The sequence below is a fragment of the Aythya marila genome (assembly GCF_965140915.1).
Source record: "Aythya marila genome assembly, chromosome: 1".
Taxonomy (NCBI): Eukaryota; Metazoa; Chordata; class Aves; order Anseriformes; family Anatidae; genus Aythya; species Aythya marila.
This window is the reverse complement of record NC_139042.1, coordinates 68,632,335-68,652,155: the sequence shown is the minus strand read 5'-3', so window position 1 is coordinate 68,652,155 and position 19,821 is coordinate 68,632,335. Positions and strand designations below refer to the sequence as shown.

The 19,821-nt window shown below is 37.3% G+C and overlaps 1 protein-coding gene across 2 annotated transcripts in view; it reads left to right on the top strand.

Moving 5' to 3' along the window:
* UBE3A (ubiquitin protein ligase E3A) overlaps positions 1-19,378 on the top strand; it is a 48,917-nt gene extending 29,539 nt beyond the window's left edge. For both annotated transcript variants that reach the window (XM_082770980.1, XM_082770981.1), the window contains 8 exons: positions 1,601-2,856; positions 10,045-10,189; positions 13,795-14,000; positions 15,413-15,577; positions 15,994-16,149; positions 16,242-16,315; positions 17,346-17,489; positions 17,701-19,378. In XM_082770980.1, the coding sequence (XP_082627106.1) occupies positions 1,601-2,856; positions 10,045-10,189; positions 13,795-14,000; positions 15,413-15,577; positions 15,994-16,149; positions 16,242-16,315; positions 17,346-17,489; positions 17,701-17,821 (2,267 nt within the window). In that variant the 3' untranslated portion in view covers positions 17,822-19,378. The remainder of the gene's footprint in view (positions 1-1,600; positions 2,857-10,044; positions 10,190-13,794; positions 14,001-15,412; positions 15,578-15,993; positions 16,150-16,241; positions 16,316-17,345; positions 17,490-17,700) is intronic.
* The last annotated feature ends 443 nt before the right edge of the window (positions 19,379-19,821 follow it).

Below are 19,821 nucleotides of genomic sequence, written 5' to 3'. Positions count from 1 at the left end.
AGCATGGGAATTTAAAATGTGTTAATAAACTGTCAGCTTTATTGATAATTTCTGTGCTATAAGTAACTTCCATGCTGTGGAGTCAGTGAAGAGTGTAGTCCTTGTTTTGAGGACCTAAGGCATAGAACAATCTGTATCAGCAGCTAAGTTTATTTTAGGCAGGTTTGCTGCTTGCATACGCATGGCAGCAGATAAAAATAGGAGATGTATTAGGACTGAATCCTTTCATAATATTTTCAATGCTGTTATTTATTTAGCGGGACAGATTTTAGTTTTGAAGCTTTTTCCACTGTCTTCATATTTGTTGGAAGAGAATCTCAGTAGCGTGACAAACTTATTTTTTCCCATGTTACATGTGCTCATGATTTTGGGTCTCTGCAAAAAAAAAATAGTCTCTCTGCATGATTTAGTTTGTATTTTTAACTAAATGACTGCTTAAAATGAATGTTAAGGTAGGTAATCCCATTTCAAAATATTTAAACATACACTGTATCTAAGTATATATATTAAGATGATACAGTTACTACTTTCCTCAAAGGTGGTTATACTGCTGGGGTTGATGGATACAGTGATGTGATGCATGTTCTCAGCCCTGCAGAGATTACACAAATTCAGTTTTCATTCGATGTGCCAGTTTGGAAGAATCTGAATGTTTAAACTAGATTGGCTTTTCAGTGTCTGATCATGTGTTTGGTAGTAATCCTACTCTAAGTCATCACCTGATGCACATACATCTGTGGGCCCTGCTTGAGAAACAGCAGGGAAAACTATATAATGCTTTCTCCTCTTAATAAAGAGAAAGGAAGATTCAGGTTAGCAAATGTATCCCCAAACGAGCTATTGCACTTGGAGAGGGGGGAACAGGTACTTGGAGCCTGTACTGCTGTTGTGTCTGTAAGCCAGCTTGATCATCTGAATAGCAAGTTGATGAGTGTGCTTCAGCAAGGCCTAGTGGACAGAGAAGTAATTCACCTGCCCGTCTGTGTGTGTAATTTAGAAGGTAGTATATTATATTATATTTATATGCACACACACTGCAGAAAACATTAGAAATAGAAATAAGAAATTGTATATTCAATCATAAATACAACAAAACAAATTGATGAATCTTTTCAAGATCTGTGTTAAGAAATGGGGAAGTGCGTGGATTAAATATGTGCTCTGAAAAAAAGTTGATAGTTCAGACAGTTTAATGACTTGTCTGTTAGCTGTGCAGTATTGTTACTGTCATAAGACTTTCAAAGCTTAACATCTTACCGATTGCCCTAGTTGTTCTCGGTTAGACAATATAGTACTGTTAAATGTGACCAAATGTAGTCAATCAAAAGACAGTGAAACAATTTCACAGTCACAGTATGTTCTCTGATTCGCATCCACAAATGAAATATTACACAAAAGAATTGTGAAAGAAGTTATGAAAAGTTATGAAAGAAGTTATGATTCTTCATGCTATTGAAATCGAAATATGTTTTGAATTTATCAAGCGCTGACGCTGTTTTTTCTAAAGTGTGTTAATGATATGATATACATATTTCATGAGTAGAGCAAATATTTTTTTAATTTTATCTTAATACAATTAAAATATTTCATCTCTTTGTAGATGTGACTTTTCTAACAGAAGACAAGATATATGAAATTCTTGAACTATGTCGAGAGAAAGAGGATTATTCCCCTTTAATCCGGGTGATTGGGAGAGTATTTTCTAGTGCTGAAGCATTGGTACAGAGTTTCCGAAAAGCCAAGCAGCATACGAAGGAGGAGCTCAAGTCCCTTCAAGGAAAGGATGAAGACAAAGATGAAGATGAAAAGGAAAAAGCTGCCTGTTCAGCTGCTGCTATGGAAGAAGATTCAGGCGCGTCGTCGTCGTCATCATCAAGAATAGGTGATAACACACAGGGAGACAATAACCTCCAAAAATTAGGCCCCGATGAAGTGTCTGTAGATATTGAAGCAGTCAGGCGGGTCTATGATAGATTACTTTCTAATGAAAAAATAGAAACTGCCTTTTTAAATGCACTTGTGTACTTGTCACCTAATGTGGAATGTGACTTGACTTACCATAATGTGTACTCTCGGGATCCTAACTATCTGAATTTGTTTGTAATCGTTATGGAGAATGGCAATCTTCATAGCCCTGAATACCTGGAAATGGCTCTGCCGTTGTTTTGCAAAGCAATGAGCAAGCTACCCCTTGCAGCCCAAGCAAAACTGGTCAGATTGTGGTCTAAGTATAGAGCAGACCAAATTCGGAGAATGATGGAAACGTTTCAGCAGCTTATTACTTACAAAGTCATAAGCAACGAGTTCAATAGTCGTAACCTAGTGAATGACGATGATGCTGTTGTTGCTGCTTCAAAGTGCTTGAAAATGGTTTACTATGCAAACGTAGTAGGAGGGGATGTGGATACAGATCATAATGAAGAGGAAGATGAAGAACCTATCCCGGAATCAAGTGAACTAACTCTTCAAGAGCTGTTGGGTGAGGAAAGAAGAAATAAAAAAGGTCCTCGAGTTGACCCTCTGGAAACTGAACTGGGTGTTAAAACTATAGATTGCAGAAAACCACTTATTCCTTTTGAAGAATTTATTAATGAACCACTGAATGATGTGCTAGAAATGGACAAAGACTACACTTTCTTCAAAGTAGAAACAGAAAACAAATTCTCTTTTATGACTTGTCCCTTCATATTGAATGCTGTTACCAAGAACCTGGGATTGTATTACGACAATAGGATCCGGATGTACAGTGAGCGACGCATAACTGTGCTCTACAGCTTAGTTCAAGGACAGCAGCTCAACCCGTACTTGCGACTCAAAGTGAGACGTGATCACATCATAGATGATGCACTTGTCCGGGTAAGTCCTGCGGCAGTGACATGGAGTGACGTTGGTTGGGTTTGGCTAGCGCAAACTGCACAGGCTTCCACTAACTGGAAAAGACCACGGGTGTTTCATGTACTAGATTTCCTCTGCAAGGATCTCACATGGCTTTACTCTATTAAGTTTGATTTCTGAGCGTGTTGCTGGAGACTTGCATGGTCAGCAGAACTAGTTTTGCTCGGAGCGCTTGCATCAAAGAGTTCTTGACCCTTGTTAACAGGTTCCACGCTGCTACACATCTTAATGCAGAGGGTGACCAAATTCTGTTTCAATGCCTTATTTTCTGTGTCCTCTGCACTGGATCGTCTTTTAATAATATTTTTTTTTTCAGGTGTAAGTTTGAATTAAAACCTTTCCTTTCAGTTGTGTACTATTCTTGTGACTTGTGATCTTCTAGGTGTAAAGTGTGTGGAGTGACTACTTGATAAGTAGAACTTCGCTTCCCCAAGCCTTGTTGGTATTTGGTGCAAATAATGACTGAGAAAGGGGAAGTAAGACCTGTTAGTACTTGAGAACTGTGAGAGCAGCCTGTTTCTGAATATGCTGGCTTCTTAAGGTAAAACTTAAAAATCCTTGTTCACGCCTTTTTTGAAGATGGGAGTTGTGCAGAATACAAACTGAAGAATATTTCACACAAACTTTTTTCATAACTAGGTCCCTTAATTTCAGGACTTTTCTTCCCTTTATTTTTTTGCTTAAAGCTGTTTGTGTTTTTTTTTTTTCAGAAGCTCATTTTTCTGTGTTCTGTTAAAAGCACAACAGTCATTGCAAACTTTTAAACATTGATTTTAAAGCATGTCGCTAAAGAGCCAGACAAGGGTGTGTTTTTGGACAGAGTTTGGGGACAGTATGACTTCTTGCTTCTCAACCCAATAGCTGCTTCTATTTAACTGCTGCCGAAGGTCAGTTGGGAGAGCCCTGTATGAGCTCCCACCTTGATTTTCATTGTACATCTGAATCTCTGAGTCAGCTACTTCATGCTAATTGCTAATATCATCACTTAGCATGGAAAACTTTTGTCTCGAGTACCAGCAGGTGTGTTGGGGATTTCCAGTGCAGAATTGGCTTGTCTGTAAGCCCAGTTATTGTATCAAGCAAGTGAAAAAAATACTGTCGTAAGATTAAGCCTTCCTGTGTACCAGTTTTCTGATTTAAAAATGCTCTTTGTAGTTTCACTCTCTCTAGGGCTTACAGTTGTGCCCTGTTAGGTTTTGTCACCTTGAAGTAAAGAGGTTTTTCATTGATGCTCTTCAGGTTTGAGATACGTAAATATTAGAAAAGAGGGAGCAGCCTCTCTTCTGGAGAGGATTGGTGCAGTTGCTACATCTCAACTGAGCTACAGCAGACATCAGTGCAGCCTCTTGGTCTGCTGGAAATTTAGGTAATTTAAATCACTTGAAAGTCAAGCATACGAATTTAAATTGCAATGCATGTGCAGCAGCCCTAGCACAGCCCAGCAGTCTACAAATACATGCCTGGGCAGTTGCCATGGATCCTCTTACGGATGTTAATTTCAGCTGTCAGAGCGTGTTAAATTATGGTGATCTGACTGTCAAAAACCAAAAGAGAGTAAGAATTTTAGACTGTTTATTCTGAGACCAAAAAAATGGAGAAAAATACAAAGTTTCTAAATTCAAGCCGTCTGAGCTGAGGTGTTAGTGAAAGCAAGTGGAGCCCAGGCACTTCCCAAAAGTGGAAAATGGAGTATCTTCAAGATGAAGGAAGACTCACCCTCCCTAGGAAGGGAGCTGTATGTGACATTTCAAACACATGCATCAAGGTACCTGTTGCGAAATGATGTGGATTGAGGAAAAAATGTGTTGATAAAACAACCACTTGATACAGAAGTCATATATATCAACGTGTTTTAGTTGACAATAAGGTATCAGTGCTGAAGGAAGAGACTTAAAATATTTCTGAGGAAGCATTGAGAAAGGAGGGAATGAAAAAATACAGTGTCTCTGTTTACCATGTGCTTATGTCTCTTCTGCATTTGTTTCCTATTTTAATATTAAAGGATGTAATAGAAATCCAGAGAATTTATGGTCTCTTCAGAGAGATGATGAAGTCCTCTTAAAGGAAGATGGATGACATGACATAAAAGAATGATGTAAATCTGCTGGTAGCTGGACAAGTGTAGTCAGGGAAATACATCCACACTGTTGTCTTTGCACTTAATTCAGCAGCTGCCTGATTGCTCACTTTCAGAATTGCATGCTGCTGTTATAAGCGCTTCCTATAATAAATTCAGAACACAAATCTGTTTCCGCTTCCTAATTGGCATGAAATGGGTTAGGACAATCCTCAGTATTATGTCCCAATTGTAAGTGACTTCCTCTGCCTCTGACTGCAGTAAAGATGGAACTGTAGGTCAAAGGCTGGATGCTGTTAGCGATGGCTGCAGTTTCAGGTATGATGTTGAACTTTGGAAGGGTCTCAGTAACTGTTAAAAAATTTGCCAAGATAAGTCTTCAATCATAAAAGCAAAGCCTTAAACCTGTTCAGTGATAAAACAGTTTCTGAGCATGCTTAAAATACAGGTAAAAAATACTATTTGTAGTATTTTACCCTTATGTTTTTTGCTTATGGGGTTTTTATTTAGTGAAACTGTTTGTATGAATTCTTATAGACCTGTTTAAATTGTATTTAAATATGCTTATGTCAGCAGACTGGTGTTTTTAGAAAATATTTACTGCAGGCTTTGTTTGGCTGTATGTGGAATTCCTTGGACAATTTCATGATGAAGGCATTCTCAGAAATATTGATTAAAGCGAGGTTGAGATGATCTTACTCATGTTTTCTGTATCAGTACTGGATATTTTTAAAGCAAATACATCAGTCAGCTTTCATAATTCATATTAGCAAATGGACTGAGTGCAGGTCTTTGCTAATTAGTTGAGCTGGATTTACCTCCATATTTAATATTTAAACTTCAGGAGTTCACTGTGTACATCTTGCTTTTTGGACCTCATTAAAACAAACACAAACTTGGAATGTTTTTAATCATGATAGGGTTATTTTCCTAGAATTTGAAGTAATGCCTTTTAAGTACTTTTTTAAAACTGCTTTTTAATAAGCAAGTTGTAGTTCTCCCTGTAATTAATATAGATAAGAAAAAAACTTCATTTATAAATTCATTGTTCAATTTCTTTGCATGTATGAAACGCATTTTTCTGATTTTTTTTTATTGAAATGGACTTAATGAAACAGTAAGTATGTAATACAAAGAAAGACTGTGTACTTAGCTATATGTACATTATTCTGAAAAGCCCTCAGAGGGGAAATGGTCAAGTGTTAGTCCTCACTTTTATTACAGAGCTCTTACACTCAGGAGTTGGCAGCTCAGTTTGCAGTCCTAGAAAGCAGCTGACGTGTTCTTACATCTAATGGGTTTCTTTCAAGAGGTTAGCTGGACTACAACCAAGCCACATTAGGTGGATGCGGTGGTAATGAAAGGTTTATCCTTAAATCCCTTCTTCTGCTTTTTCATCCCCCAGCAGTTCTTTCTTTCATCCCCTTCCTCCGAGTTGACTGTCTTATTTTGCACAGATTATGTGGATTTATCCTCAGGTAGCAGTAATGGAAATGGTTTGAGTTACGACATGTGAGTTCCCCAAGTGGAAAATGCGGTGGGTTCCTCCAGCAGGATCTGGCTGGTACTTGCTTGCAAGCTAGAAATTCGCTTTGACAAATTTTGGTGTTGAATTCAGGCAGCTGGCAGGCAGCCAGCCTCTTTTAGGTGCAAATGACTCTGCTAAATGCATTGGTGAGTGAAAACTCCTATGTGACAACTCAAGCCAGCGTGCAGATTCTCACGGGATGCTAAAACCAAGCACTCCAGGAGCTTTAACATGTTCTTTGAGACTGAGTTGGTTTTTGTGTGTATGCAACTGAAAATCCAAGCCCTTAGCGTGCCTTGGTTGCGTGCAGACTGCGTACATCACTACAGCCAGATGTAAGCTCCACTGGCAAGCATATGTGTGAACTATGAAATGCAGCTTGAGAGGCTGCTCCTTAGTCACTTTTTAAGTACTACTCACATGTAGTTCTGCACGTGCACAAAATGTGCTGCCTGACATACGTCACGATGTGTCTCTGGTACTTTGAACCTTGGAGCAGTTGTAGTCACTTTTACCTTCTAGCATGAAAAGTGTTCCTGCTGCTGTTTCTGAACTTGTGTGTTACGTGCTGGAGCTTCCTATCTTTCAGGGAAACCCAGTGCTGTTCTGTAAGCAAAGTAAATCATACGGTCTGCTGTGTTGTGGCACACTAACATATGTAAGCCAACAAAATACACTTATTTGTATAACATCATGCCTCAACTTTTTAGCCTTTGAATTTGTATATACTCGGTTTTTGATGGTTATGCTTCAGACAGTTACACAGATGCTTTCTAGGAAGTTGCTGGAAAATACACTGACTTTACCTGCATGGCCAAACCATCATGACAGAAAACATCAGCTTCTAAAACTTTGGGAGTCCACATCCATGCAGATTGGGTTTATCCAGCAGCATCTGTGTTGGCGTGGCCAAGACAGCTCTGTTTGTTTAAAAAAATAATAATCTTTTAAACTCTTTTAAACTCTTTCATACTTCCTTGCTATGGAAGCACTGCAGTTTTACTAAAATGCACTGCCTCTACTGTTGTGGTGGTGTTTTCTACCGAGTTTCATTTATTTTCTTGTTAGGTGTCAGTTGAGAGAGATGGATATTCAAAGGAGCAGCTAAATCTGTGACTTTCAGTTGAGCAGCTTAGCAACGTTGTCCTCATAAAATCTGCTTCAAGGAACATTGCTAGGCTTTGACTCACAATACGGGCCTTTTGGTAATCCCTTATCTGACTTCCTCGCAGATGTTCAGCACGGTGTTCCAACCAGTGTTGCTCAACTCAGTGTTTCCTTCCCCTTCTTTAATACTGCCATTTCTTTTATGCTGCTCATTACAGCCTGGTTCCCAGCCAAAAATAATTTCCATTTTTTTTGACTGCTACATATATGTAAATATGAGTATTTTCTTTAAAGTAAATGTGTTTCCATGACACAAAAATCTTTATACCATGACAAAAGGGTTGCTGTCCCCCCAAAATAATACACAGGCAATACCTGCCTTCTCAGAACTCATCAACGTTTGTAAAACTTCCACAAGAGTAAATTGGTGGTGGTATATCCTGCAAAGCCAGTGAACTCACAACTGGGAAGAAAAAAAGTATTAGTGTACTTGTAAGAACAAATTCAAAAGGAGAACATCTCTCTAATATATAACTGGTACTTAAGGTCTGTAAATCACTAGTGTTGTTTTTAAAATAATAATAAACTGCTGTATTTAGAACATGGCTTGTGCTCTGTCCTATTCAGGAGCAAAATTCTCCTTACACATTTGTAAGATGCTAAATGTAAAGATTTACGTGAAAGGCAAGATGCAAAACTACATTGATGTGGGAAGCATATGATAGGAGTATCAAGTTGGAGGGAACTGCAACGTGGTCTTGCATCAGAAGTATTGTTGTTTTAAAAGATACAGTGAACTTCGGTTTAAAAAAAAAAGTTTTTTGGTTTCCTTTGGGGCTAAAATGGCTCATGGCAAGTGATATGACATAGTCCATCAAATGGATGGACTACTTAATATAGTATATAACTGAGTTTTTCCAGAGACTCTTGTAATGTCCATTTCAATCTAGTAACCTGAGCTCACTTGCTTTCGTTTGTGGAGACTTCATAGCTAACTTGTTTCTTTAGCTGAGACTTACATGTATATTCTAAGGGGTTACCCTCTGTGTAGCTCATCTAGGTTATAGATATTCTGTATCTGCCCTTCCTGATACTGGTTTTCAATACCAGTTGGTGTGATTCTTTCCCCGTGTGCTCCTTTTGCATGAGGAGCTTCAAAGCCTCCAGACCCGGTATGCTCCCCACCTTCAGCTCAGTCACTCTCCTGCCCTGCTGTGCTGCTCGTGACGTGGCTGCCCGATTGCCTTGGTGTCAGCAGGAGAAAATGGCTCAGGAGAAAGCATCTCACTGGTGGCATCGCTTCCTTCTTTGTCCTCTTTGTTCCTGTTTTCCTTCACACTCCTGTAGTCTGATTCTGGGGCATAAGGGACGTGTTGGTGCTTGTGTGGATAAGGTAGGGTAGTGAAATAAAAAGAGGTTCAGCATGTTAAGAACACGTACCGGTAAGTACAGTTAGCACCATCCTGGATTGTAGGTGGATCTTGCCAGGAATATGGTCTTTGCAGATTGTACAGGTCCTTCTGTGCCTTACATTACTGCTGTTGAGTTTTCTTCTGCACGTGGGTATGTTTAATAATGCTGCACACGTTTGACCAATATGTTTGTGCTGCTAAACAGCACATTTCTTGGCAGGTAAAAAAATATTCTTTAATAACTTGTAATTTAATGAAAGGATACATTTCTGTTGGGGGGAAAAGGTGTTACTGACCTGTAATGGCCTGCACATAGGAATGAAACTCTTTCCTATGAAACATCATAACTTCTGTGTGACTTTACCTGAATTTTCAATTCCAAGGAAGCAATGCAGTAGGTCTGTGTGAAGGCACTGAAATTAAAAGAGCAAGATGTTTCTGAGACTTCTTCGCAAGGGTCAGGAGGAATGGGAATTCATTTGACTGTAATATTCATGTCCTTTTATTTGTTTTTTTTCCTACCTCTGTTAGTAAGATGTGACTACTTTTCAAAGGCATGTCTGCTGTCTTCCACTCTTAAGTATCACATGAAGGTTCCAAAAACAAATCTGTGTGGTCCCTTTGTAAAACCTTTTGTTGTCAGCTGCATAGATCAAACTGCAGTCTCTTGTAGTCCGATGAGTTTAGTTAACCCAGCAGTGCACCTTGTTTTCATATGGTTTTCTGTGAGTTTTGTCAACACATTGCTAACTTATTTGAAATAAGTGCTTAGAAGAATGGAAATGGAGAAGGCTAACAGGCTTAACTGGCTAACAGATAAGATCTTTGGTAAGTTTCTTGCTGCGTTAATCCCCAAACGCTAATACCTGCTTAAAGTGATTTAGCATTACTGTTGTTTTCTGATGTTTTACAGTTGTGATTTATACTTGCTTTCTTCTTAGGTTTGGAGAGTAGATTTTAATGTAGTTAACCTGATAAGCCATTGGGATGTACTAATGAAATAATTTCATCTGTTCACTCAATAGCTAGAGATGATTGCCATGGAAAATCCTGCAGACTTGAAGAAGCAATTGTATGTTGAATTTGAAGGAGAGCAAGGGGTAGATGAAGGAGGTGTTTCCAAAGAATTTTTTCAACTGGTTGTGGAAGAAATCTTCAATCCAGATATTGGTATGTTACCTTCGCTTCTGAGTAATTAGTAAGCTCTTTGCAGTGCCTTTCTACATTTGCTGCTTCTTTTCCCTGAAGTTCCCCAGATTCCTTGGTGACTGAGAGTACTTGACACATTAAGGCTCAGTGTTTTGCCATCAGTCATCCTCCTGTGGAGCAATGATGAAAGGCATAACTGTATGTAGTTAGAGAAAGCTGCCATTGTTTGCTTAAATATGTCAGTAGTGCAGGGTTCCTTTGCAGGGTTCCTTTGTTTGTTCTCTCACTTTTCTCCTCGCTTTGCTTTGTGATTAGCTTCTAGAATTAGTAAGCAAACCAGAGAGGAAGAACTTCTGCAATAAAACCAGAGTAGGACTATGGTGAGTTTTTGAGTTATTTCCTCCCCTTCCCCCAGCTTAAGAAAATACATACATATATTTATATGTTTAAGAGTTTCAGTTCTTCTAATGATTTACACTAAAATGTCTCTAGTTTGACAGTAGTGTCAAACTTGAGTGACTAAGATGTATCAAACTGTTCCTAGTTCTTCTTAACCAACTACAAGGTTTTTATATTTGTTTTAAGTCACATTTCCATTTTATTATTTTTCCATTGCTCCCTGCACCAGTCTCTTACACTTCTGTTTTTATTCATGCACATACATGCTTTTAATATGCAGCTTGCCTGCAGTTGTGGCAGAATTTAAATGATTACATTATTGTGAATGTTCTCTCAGGACAGAAATCAGACCTACTGGGATTCTATCATAATTTCATGATTACATGGAATGTGATGTCATGTTTTAGTTCCTCTAATCTAACTTCTGTTAAAGCTCAACAGCTTGTGGCCATCAGTTAATGTGGTTATCAAACTTTTTTTTAAAACTGTTGTTCTTAGTTTTGTAGCTTAGAAAATCGACTAGGAAATAGGTGTTTGTTTTGACCAGATGAAGGAGGAAGTCCCCAGACATGTTAAGAGAATCTGGATCTTGGGACTTGGCCTTTGCCATACCAAGGCGGGTGCTTGTAACAAGTGACGCAGACTCAGTCTTATTCACTCCAAAAACTGCTGTTGGAATCAGATTTGGAATCTGAGTTAAAGGGTACTTGGAATATATTAAAGAATGGCAAAATAAGGAAATCTTAGTACTTTGTTCAAGTACTGTTTCCCATGTGAAATGTTTGTTTTAACCTGAGTTTATCTAAAGAGAACTTACGTGGGTTTCTTCATTGTGCTATATATTGAATAGACCTGTGTAATAACTGAAGTCTGGTTCAGCTAAGATTTTGCTTGTGTATGTACGTTCCCTCTAGATAAAGATGGATAACAGATCAGGTGTGCATGCATGGTTTCTTTTTTTTTTAATTCAAAATACAAACAATTACAAGCAGTTTTGTATTTATATCAGCTTTGCCAACAAAAAATAGCTTTTTTTCTGCTTTTGGTATAAATATGTAAAATCAGAAAATGTAGCTTGCTTTCACATTCTTTTCTTTTACACATATATTAATATGCACTGTGGTGTATGCAGTGTATAAGCTGTTGTACTGTGACTTCTGCTGACTTGCGAATGATTCATTTACCAGTGATAGAAATCCTTTAAATAGAATTTAAAACATCTGCCTAATAGGCGTGTGTGGAGTGATGTTTATTATAATAGTTATTTGGTAGTGCACTTCAAATGTTTTCATATTAAACTATCTTAAAGTTTTTGTCAAAAAAAAAAAAGCAAAATCACAAAGTATGAGATTTATGACCAACAATTCTCATGGGAAGAGAAGGAATAGCTTCATCTAATTCTTAGCAGCATTACAAAATTGTTTTCCCCTTGTTGCATTTTCCCCTTATTGCAGCTTTTCTTTCTTCTGGTGTTATGTTGTAATTTTAATGTACAATAGTTTCAATTTGGGTCAATGAATAAAATACTGCATTTCATTTTAGTCTTTCCAGATGTGAATATGGGTAAACTGTTAGTCCTTCATTATTATACATTTTCTGGAATTGTTTGTTTTCACTGTTTAACTCTTTCATCATCTTCCAGAAAGTACAAGTCATTGCTTTTATTATGCCAGTAATCCAGAAGCTGCCTAAACTTCAGCCAATTCGGAAAATGGAATGCAGGCCTCTGTTTAATGTTTCTCCTTCATATGCTTGTGTTGCTCATCTGTCTCTGATTTCCAGTTTTCTTGCCTGATGTTAGTCTATTTGTGTTGCCGTTGATAGCTGACCCTGTCCTAGTACTTTACTGAGATAAATAATAATCTATTTTGGGGAATAGCCAGCTTCTTAGAATGAGTTTGCAGGTCATTCCCTTAGGTTCAGTTGAATGAGAATTCAGGCTTCATATCTTGTTTGAAGGTGACATCTTATTTTCAGTCTAAGGAGGCATTTGGTGGCTCTGTGGCTTTGTAACCAATTTGTGCATCTCTTTAGGTTGTAAATATGCGTATCTCTTTAAGAGCTGTTGAGATAAATCTTGAGGCAAATGTAGTTCACATACTTGACCACATGCATCTAACTTCTGCCGTGTTGAGAGGAAGGAGCCTGGATACTTTGCCTTAGATTCTGCAGGGACATCATCAGGCTTAGCTGTACAAGCTGTAGGTCACTGGCAATATGGCTTTATTTATCCACTGTGGTCTCTTAACCTCCTCTTAAGTCTGTTTTTGTATTTGTCTTTGCTTACCAGACTTCACAGTGGGATTCATTTAAATAGCTTATAGCCTCTATAAAAACCATGGTTTCATGAACAAGAGGTAATCTAATGGCTTGTTACAGCAAAAGGGAGAGAAACTTTCTCTCGTCCACGTAGTCCTATCCCTTCCCTGCAGCTCTTAGCAGGTACCAGTTCAGCTGTTTATTAAAACCTGCAGTGAACTTGGCAGGGGATCAGTCACCTGAAGCAGTGATCTGAATCAGATAAAGGGATAAGGGAAAAAGGAAAAACCTACCCTTTCAGCAGTGACATGTTAAAATTGCAGCTTCTCTTTGAAACAACAGTCCTGTGCTAGGTTTCTTCCTCAAGTTAGGATGTATGTGATAGCTGCACTAACTCAGTTACCAAAATACATCTTTAGGCATGTATTTATGTGTGTTAGGCATCTACCTTGTTTTAAGTTCACATGTAATGGTTAATCCCAGCTTATCATCATAGCTTCCAGATCAGTGATACGGCTGCATCTATTCCTGTCCCTTTGAATTGGAATTGGCATGGGAAGGCCATCACTCTGCAGTAACTAGAGTTCTTCAGGACGATTTCATCCACATGGCTATTGATTGTTCTTTTCTAGCCCTGTAGTATTTATCAAAGTTAAAATCTATGTTGACAATGTGCTGCTGCTTCCTCAATAATGGAAGGGGTAGAAAAAGGTTTATATGTATGACTTCAGCAGGCATTTTAGGATGTTGTATTGCAGGCCTCATGCTTGCTTGTAGTCATAAAGCGAGTACTAACATTTCGAGCAGCTTCAGTTATCCTAAAGGTAAGTAGCTTCTCTTTTTTGCCATTAAATTCAGTATAACTTTAAATATGTTTTGGAGGTGCTCTAAATAGGTTTATAAAAGTATGTTTTACTTGGCATTTTTATTGAAATGTAACCGCAATTGTTCAAAATCATTTTTTGCAGGTATGTTCACATATGATGAATCCACAAAACTGTTTTGGTTTAATCCGTCCTCTTTTGAAACTGAGGGTCAGTTCACGCTGATTGGCATAGTGCTGGGGCTCGCTATTTACAATAACTGTATACTGGATGTACATTTTCCCATGGTTGTCTACAGGAAGCTAATGGGCAAAAAAGGAACTTTCCGTGATCTGGCAGACTCTCATCCTGTAAGTTCGTTATGTTCTTTGAGTTTATTACTGCCTTTTCTAGGCAATATCTTAACCGAGATTTAAATTAAAACACAAGATCATTGTCAGAGGTGGAAGCGAATTAACCAGTGACTTGTGTGAAGAGTCTGTATTTGTTAAAACAAATTCATAAGCAATAAAACCTACATCTGATTTGGAGGAGGCAGTGAACAAATAAGACTGAGTGTTGTTAAAGCTTTGCTCTTTTTTTTACATACTGCCAAAGTGGCTTAATGTCATTATTAACAGTTGCTTAGTGTCTTCCCAAGGAGATTTCTAAACTGAGGCATTTACCTGTATTTGTAGAAATAGATTTCTACAAAATACATAACAGTAGCAGTTGACATGTAGAGACACAATGCTTGTTTCATGTTTCCTAAGCAAAGGACAGAGGCAGCGGTTCATAAATACTCATTAAGTTTGCAAGCAGTGATCAGTGTCTATTTTACCTCTCTTGTTCCCAGCCAACAGCTACGTAAAAGCACCAAGCTGCCAGCATATGTTACTGAAGCATGCATAGAAGCATGTATGTGGGGTGTCTTGGCCCTGCACCAGTAGCTTTCTCTTATGCTAATGAGTAGGGCTTGTTATGCTTCATTTCGTTTCAAAGTGGTGGGACACTTCCCTTTTCAGAAGCAGTTATGCAAAATCTTCAGGTATTCAAAAAAAAGAGTAAGGTGATAATTTAAAAAACGTGTCTTTTGTTTTGATATAATCAGGAATTGAGGCACGTGTAATCAAAAAATAGGCTATCCAGTCTGCTTTGGATGACTATACGTATCAACATGTCAGCTGTGACCAGTTTCTCTGTCAAATGATGTTGAGAAATACAGTGCTCCCAGATTCCAGTAGTTACAATTATAAACTAAACATTTTTGACTGGAGAAATATAGATTTATTTCTGTTGAACAAGGCAGTCAGGGTAGTTCTTTTTTCCTGCTACTCTTCTTTTTCTGTTCTGACACCTATGTTGACCTTTTAAGACATTTTTTTTTTTTTTTTTAACTCTTGGTATTCTAATATGACTGGAACTTACTTCCAAGCTTCAGAAGCCAGAGATGAAGTTCAGAGTAGTCAAGCCATGCAATCTTCTCTAATGCTATCAAGTGTGGGATGCTCCCCAATCCTCATGATCCAGAGTTCAAGTCCAGTTGTTTTCAATGCAAGGTATTTTAAGAGGTGCTGTGGATGTACCAAAAAGATCCAGCTAGTGAGAGGGCAAGGCTTACATGTGAACTTCCAGTAATTAAAACATTGAGGGGAACATTAATTACTTCTACTTCGCTATAAAAATATAATCCCACTTGTTTTTTCTGACACCTTCAGTTTGTATTCTTGAATCATGTGTTGAAACTTCATTATGGACAGATGTGTATTTCTTTTTCCATTAGGTTCTTTACCAGAGTCTGAGAGACTTGCTTGAGTATGAAGGAAGTGTGGAAGATGATATGATGATAACGTTTCAAATATCCCATACGGATCTTTTTGGCAATCCAATGATGCATGATTTAAAGGAAAACGGTGATAAAATTCCTATTACAAATGAAAATAGAAAGGTACACTTTATCCTCAGATATATATTTCTAATGTAACGTGTAATTTTTAGATGCTATGTGCAGAATTACCTAGGACTCTATAGAGGTTGGTCTCACTTCTATAATGTATGTTTTAAAGCATGGCAGTTCATTATTTATTATTATTTTTTTTTGAGGGGTGGTTGCTCTTTTTGTTAGAGGGCATTGGTACATACATGCTTAGCTTCTGGGTTCTGGGTGTGATGTTTTGGCCTGTTTGAGGGATATTTGTGACTTGTTCTTCACCACAGATGAATAGAAGCTGAGAATTATGTAGAATTAAATGTATTAAATGCATAGGATTAAATGTATTTTTGGAGTTTTACATTGTTAGGAGATACTTTGAGTGGAGTATGTGTTGAAGTACTAAGAATTTCTTGGGGGCTGTTTCCTTGCAGGAATTTGTCAATCTGTATGCTGACTATATACTCAATAAATCAGTAGAAAAGCAGTTCAAGGCCTTTCGGAGAGGATTCCACATGGTGACCAATGAATCTCCTTTGAAATATTTATTTAGACCAGAGGAAATTGAATTACTAATTTGTGGAAGTAGGGTAAGAATCCTGAATGTACACCAGAAAAAAGTGGAGCTTTTTTGATCCTAATATAATTAGTGGTCGTTTTTTAAAATGTCATCTTCTTACAGAATTTAGATTTTCAAGCACTAGAAGAAACTACAGAGTATGATGGTGGCTATACAAGAGACTCTCTTATTATTAGGTAATCTTTTATAATTTCTGAAGGAGTACAAGCACTTTACATGCCTGTTTCTTCATAGTGAATTTAACACTGTCAGATTGAGTATTTTTGTAGTATCGGAAATAAGTCTTATCTATAACTGCACTTTACTCAAGTACTGTCATTAGAGCAGATAGCATAAGCAATGTTTTTAGCTTCCAGTGAACTTTTATAAAACTTTGATGGTATTTTCCTTGGGATTTTTGTATTTCTCTTAAACCATATAAGTAGGACTGTTTCAGGGCCAGGTTAGATGGAGCTTTGAGCCTCTTGGTCTAGTGGAAGGTGTCCATGCCTATGGCAGAAGGATTAGAACTAGATGATCCTCGAGGAGGATCCCTTCCAACCCAAACCATTTTGTCATTCTGTGAATAAATTATCACTGCTTGTGGTTTTGTTGGGCGGGGGGAAGAGGGAGGGGAAGGATTGCAAACACTGAATTGTTTGAGTAGGTACGATGTGTGTAGAACTTTCTAATTAGAAATCAAGCAAATTCAACATTTTTAAGAGGAAAAATGTTTGTAATGTTTTTTTCCCCTTTACTGTCCCCTTTGACTGGAGAACTCTGTGTAAGCAAGGATCAGAGAAACACGCCTTTAGTCTTCTGGTTTTTTGACTTAAAACTGTAGTTTGTGTTAGGGTGGAGGAACTTTGACAGCAGTTGCATTTGTTTACTGTGGAGTTTAAGAAAAAAGATGGTTCAACTGGACAGTATAACCAGTGTATCGTTATAGGGCACAAGAATAATAAAACAAGGAATATTTTCAGATCATTTATCAGCAGAATTAGGACTTAAAATAGTTAAACTGCAATATTTTGGTAATATTTTTTTATTTCTACTTTAGTGTCTCAGTGACTGGTAAATATGTTGATACTTGTTTTATGAGTGCAACTTGTAAATTGATAAGATCAATGAGAGTACTAAAACTTTTTGAAGTTAAGCTACTTTTGAAAGCCTCATTTGTAGCAAAACAATTTCCAGTTTACTTATTGTTGTTTTCTTCCTTACTAGGGAATTCTGGGAGATAGTCCATTCATTTACAGATGAACAGAAAAGGCTATTCTTGCAGTTTACAACAGGCACAGACAGAGCCCCTGTGGGAGGACTTGGGAAGTTAAAGATGATCATAGCCAAAAATGGCCCAGATACAGAGAGGTAAAATTCTACATTACACTTGCTTGTTTATAAATGGAAGCAAATTCTCTGCTTTAATTTATTAAAGCTTTCACATTTAATTAAGCTAATCTTTAAGCAAAGTAGGTTCTCTTTGAATCCATTGTTATGTATTTAGAACATGGTGATGTATTTCTTAGCATGTAGTAAGTGTTCCTCAATCTGAATTCTTCTTTTTTGTGTTTTTCCACAGGTTACCTACATCTCACACATGCTTTAATGTACTTTTGCTTCCGGAGTACTCAAGCAAAGAAAAGCTTAAGGAAAGATTATTGAAGGCCATCACATATGCCAAAGGATTTGGCATGCTGTAATAAATATAACAAAAGGGATTAAATAAATGATGGTGGTGATGTCCCTGTCCAAAAAGGCCATAAGATAGTGAGCTACAGTAGTCACCTGTGTTTGTGCCTCCCTTCTTTACTGGGGACATTGGGCTGGAACAGCAGATTTCAGCTGCTTATATGAACAAAATCTTTATTTTTTCTTTTAGCGTGAAAGTGTTACATATTCTTTCACTTGTATGTACAGAGAGGTTTTCCTGAATATTTATTTTAAGGGTTAAATCACTTTTGCTTGTGTTTATTACTGCTTGAAGTTGAGCCTTTTTGAGTATTTACAAGAAAACAAACTGTACTCTCCCAAGGAAAATATTGCCATCATTTGTAGACCATGTAACCTTCAAGTATGTGCTATATTTTTGTCCCTGTATCTAATCAAATCAAGAACTGTACTTTTTGAAGAGTTTGCTTTTGAAACTTGAAGTCTTGGAAAACAGTGTGATGCAATTACTGCTGTTCTAGCCCCCAAAGAGTTTCTGTGCAAAACCTTAAGAATCAATAAAGATGGAAGGGAGAACTTGGAATGTTAAATTGCAGCCTTGAGAACTTTACTTTAGTCACAGCACAACAATTAAAATTCATTTCACTATATGTTGTCTTCACATGTCTTGTAATAAATTGTGGTTTTTAATTAGGAAAAAACATTTCTTAGCATATGAAAAGGTAGAAATTTTAGTTGCTTTTTTTAAAAAAAAAAGTTTACTGGGGAAAGTGCATTTTCAACTGAACAGCTTTAGAGTAGGGAGTGAAGTGTTTGAGGAAAAAAGATAGGAAGTCTTTGCTATATTATAAACAAAGCATGTGGAAGTGCACTTAAAATGAAGTTTTATTCTTAATTGCCTATTATGTTGACATTTTAAATAGACAATCCAAAGTCTTCCCTACATGTTATGTCATCACCATTTATTTAATGAATCGTTGTTCCTACTTATCAAGGCACATGATCAGTGTTGCAACATAATCTAAAGGGATGGCTACTGCATTTTAATCTCATCTAACAATAAGCAAAATTTAAAAAATATTAAACAAGGCCTACTTCATGTTGTACACTTCCAACCATTAAATAAACTGTTAGAAAGTAAATACTACAGTTATGTTCATCTACTACATAAAGTATTCAGTAGGTTTTTAATTTAACTTTACAAATCATATCAGAAATAAATCCTTTACCTTTTGTAGTCTGTGTTTAATGTTAATTTCTCCTGTTGCAATATATGATAAAGGGATTATGCATTTTTAAGTGAAGACGTAACTGGCATATCTCTTTCGTAATACAAGCTACAGCTGATGTGCAGAGCTGAGCTTGTGCCTTGACAATTGCTATAACTGACTACTAGAGATCAAATCAGTGACTGTGTGGAATTGGCATTAAAAGGCGTAGTTTTGAAATCATTGGAGAAAGAAAAGATGTCTTTCAGGATTATTTTAATAAATTCTTTCTAGTAATAGAAACAGACAACTGTTATGTAACTATGATGCTGAATAAAACAGTGACCTTTTTTCACCATGGTTCAGTGAAAAAGAAAACAAGTGATTTCCTTACTTTGATAAACTGCATATTAAATTATTTGTTTAGAAAACGTTGTAGTATAGCATAATTTGAGGGTTACAGATGTGTAAAAGCTCTCCAGGAATGAACTGTAGTGCTGCGGGGTCCAGCGATGGTCTGCTCTCGAATCCAGGCTGACACAAGAAGGCTGCCTTGATGTGAGGACTGAAACTTGCTGGGGTGAGAAGGGTACTTTCTGTCTTCTGGTCTTTGATCTCTAGGTGGCACTTAAGGTACGCCTTCAGCGTTTTCACCTCATAGCATATCAGATTTAAGAGGAAAATGCAAGGTAATCTAATGATGGTTCTTGCTGACTCATTTGGGTTTTGGGGCATCTTTTGCTGTAGATAGCGAGAATGGATTCTGCTGAGCTGTTTTGTTGCAGGTATGAACTACATGATGATACTGCCATCTGGTATGTACT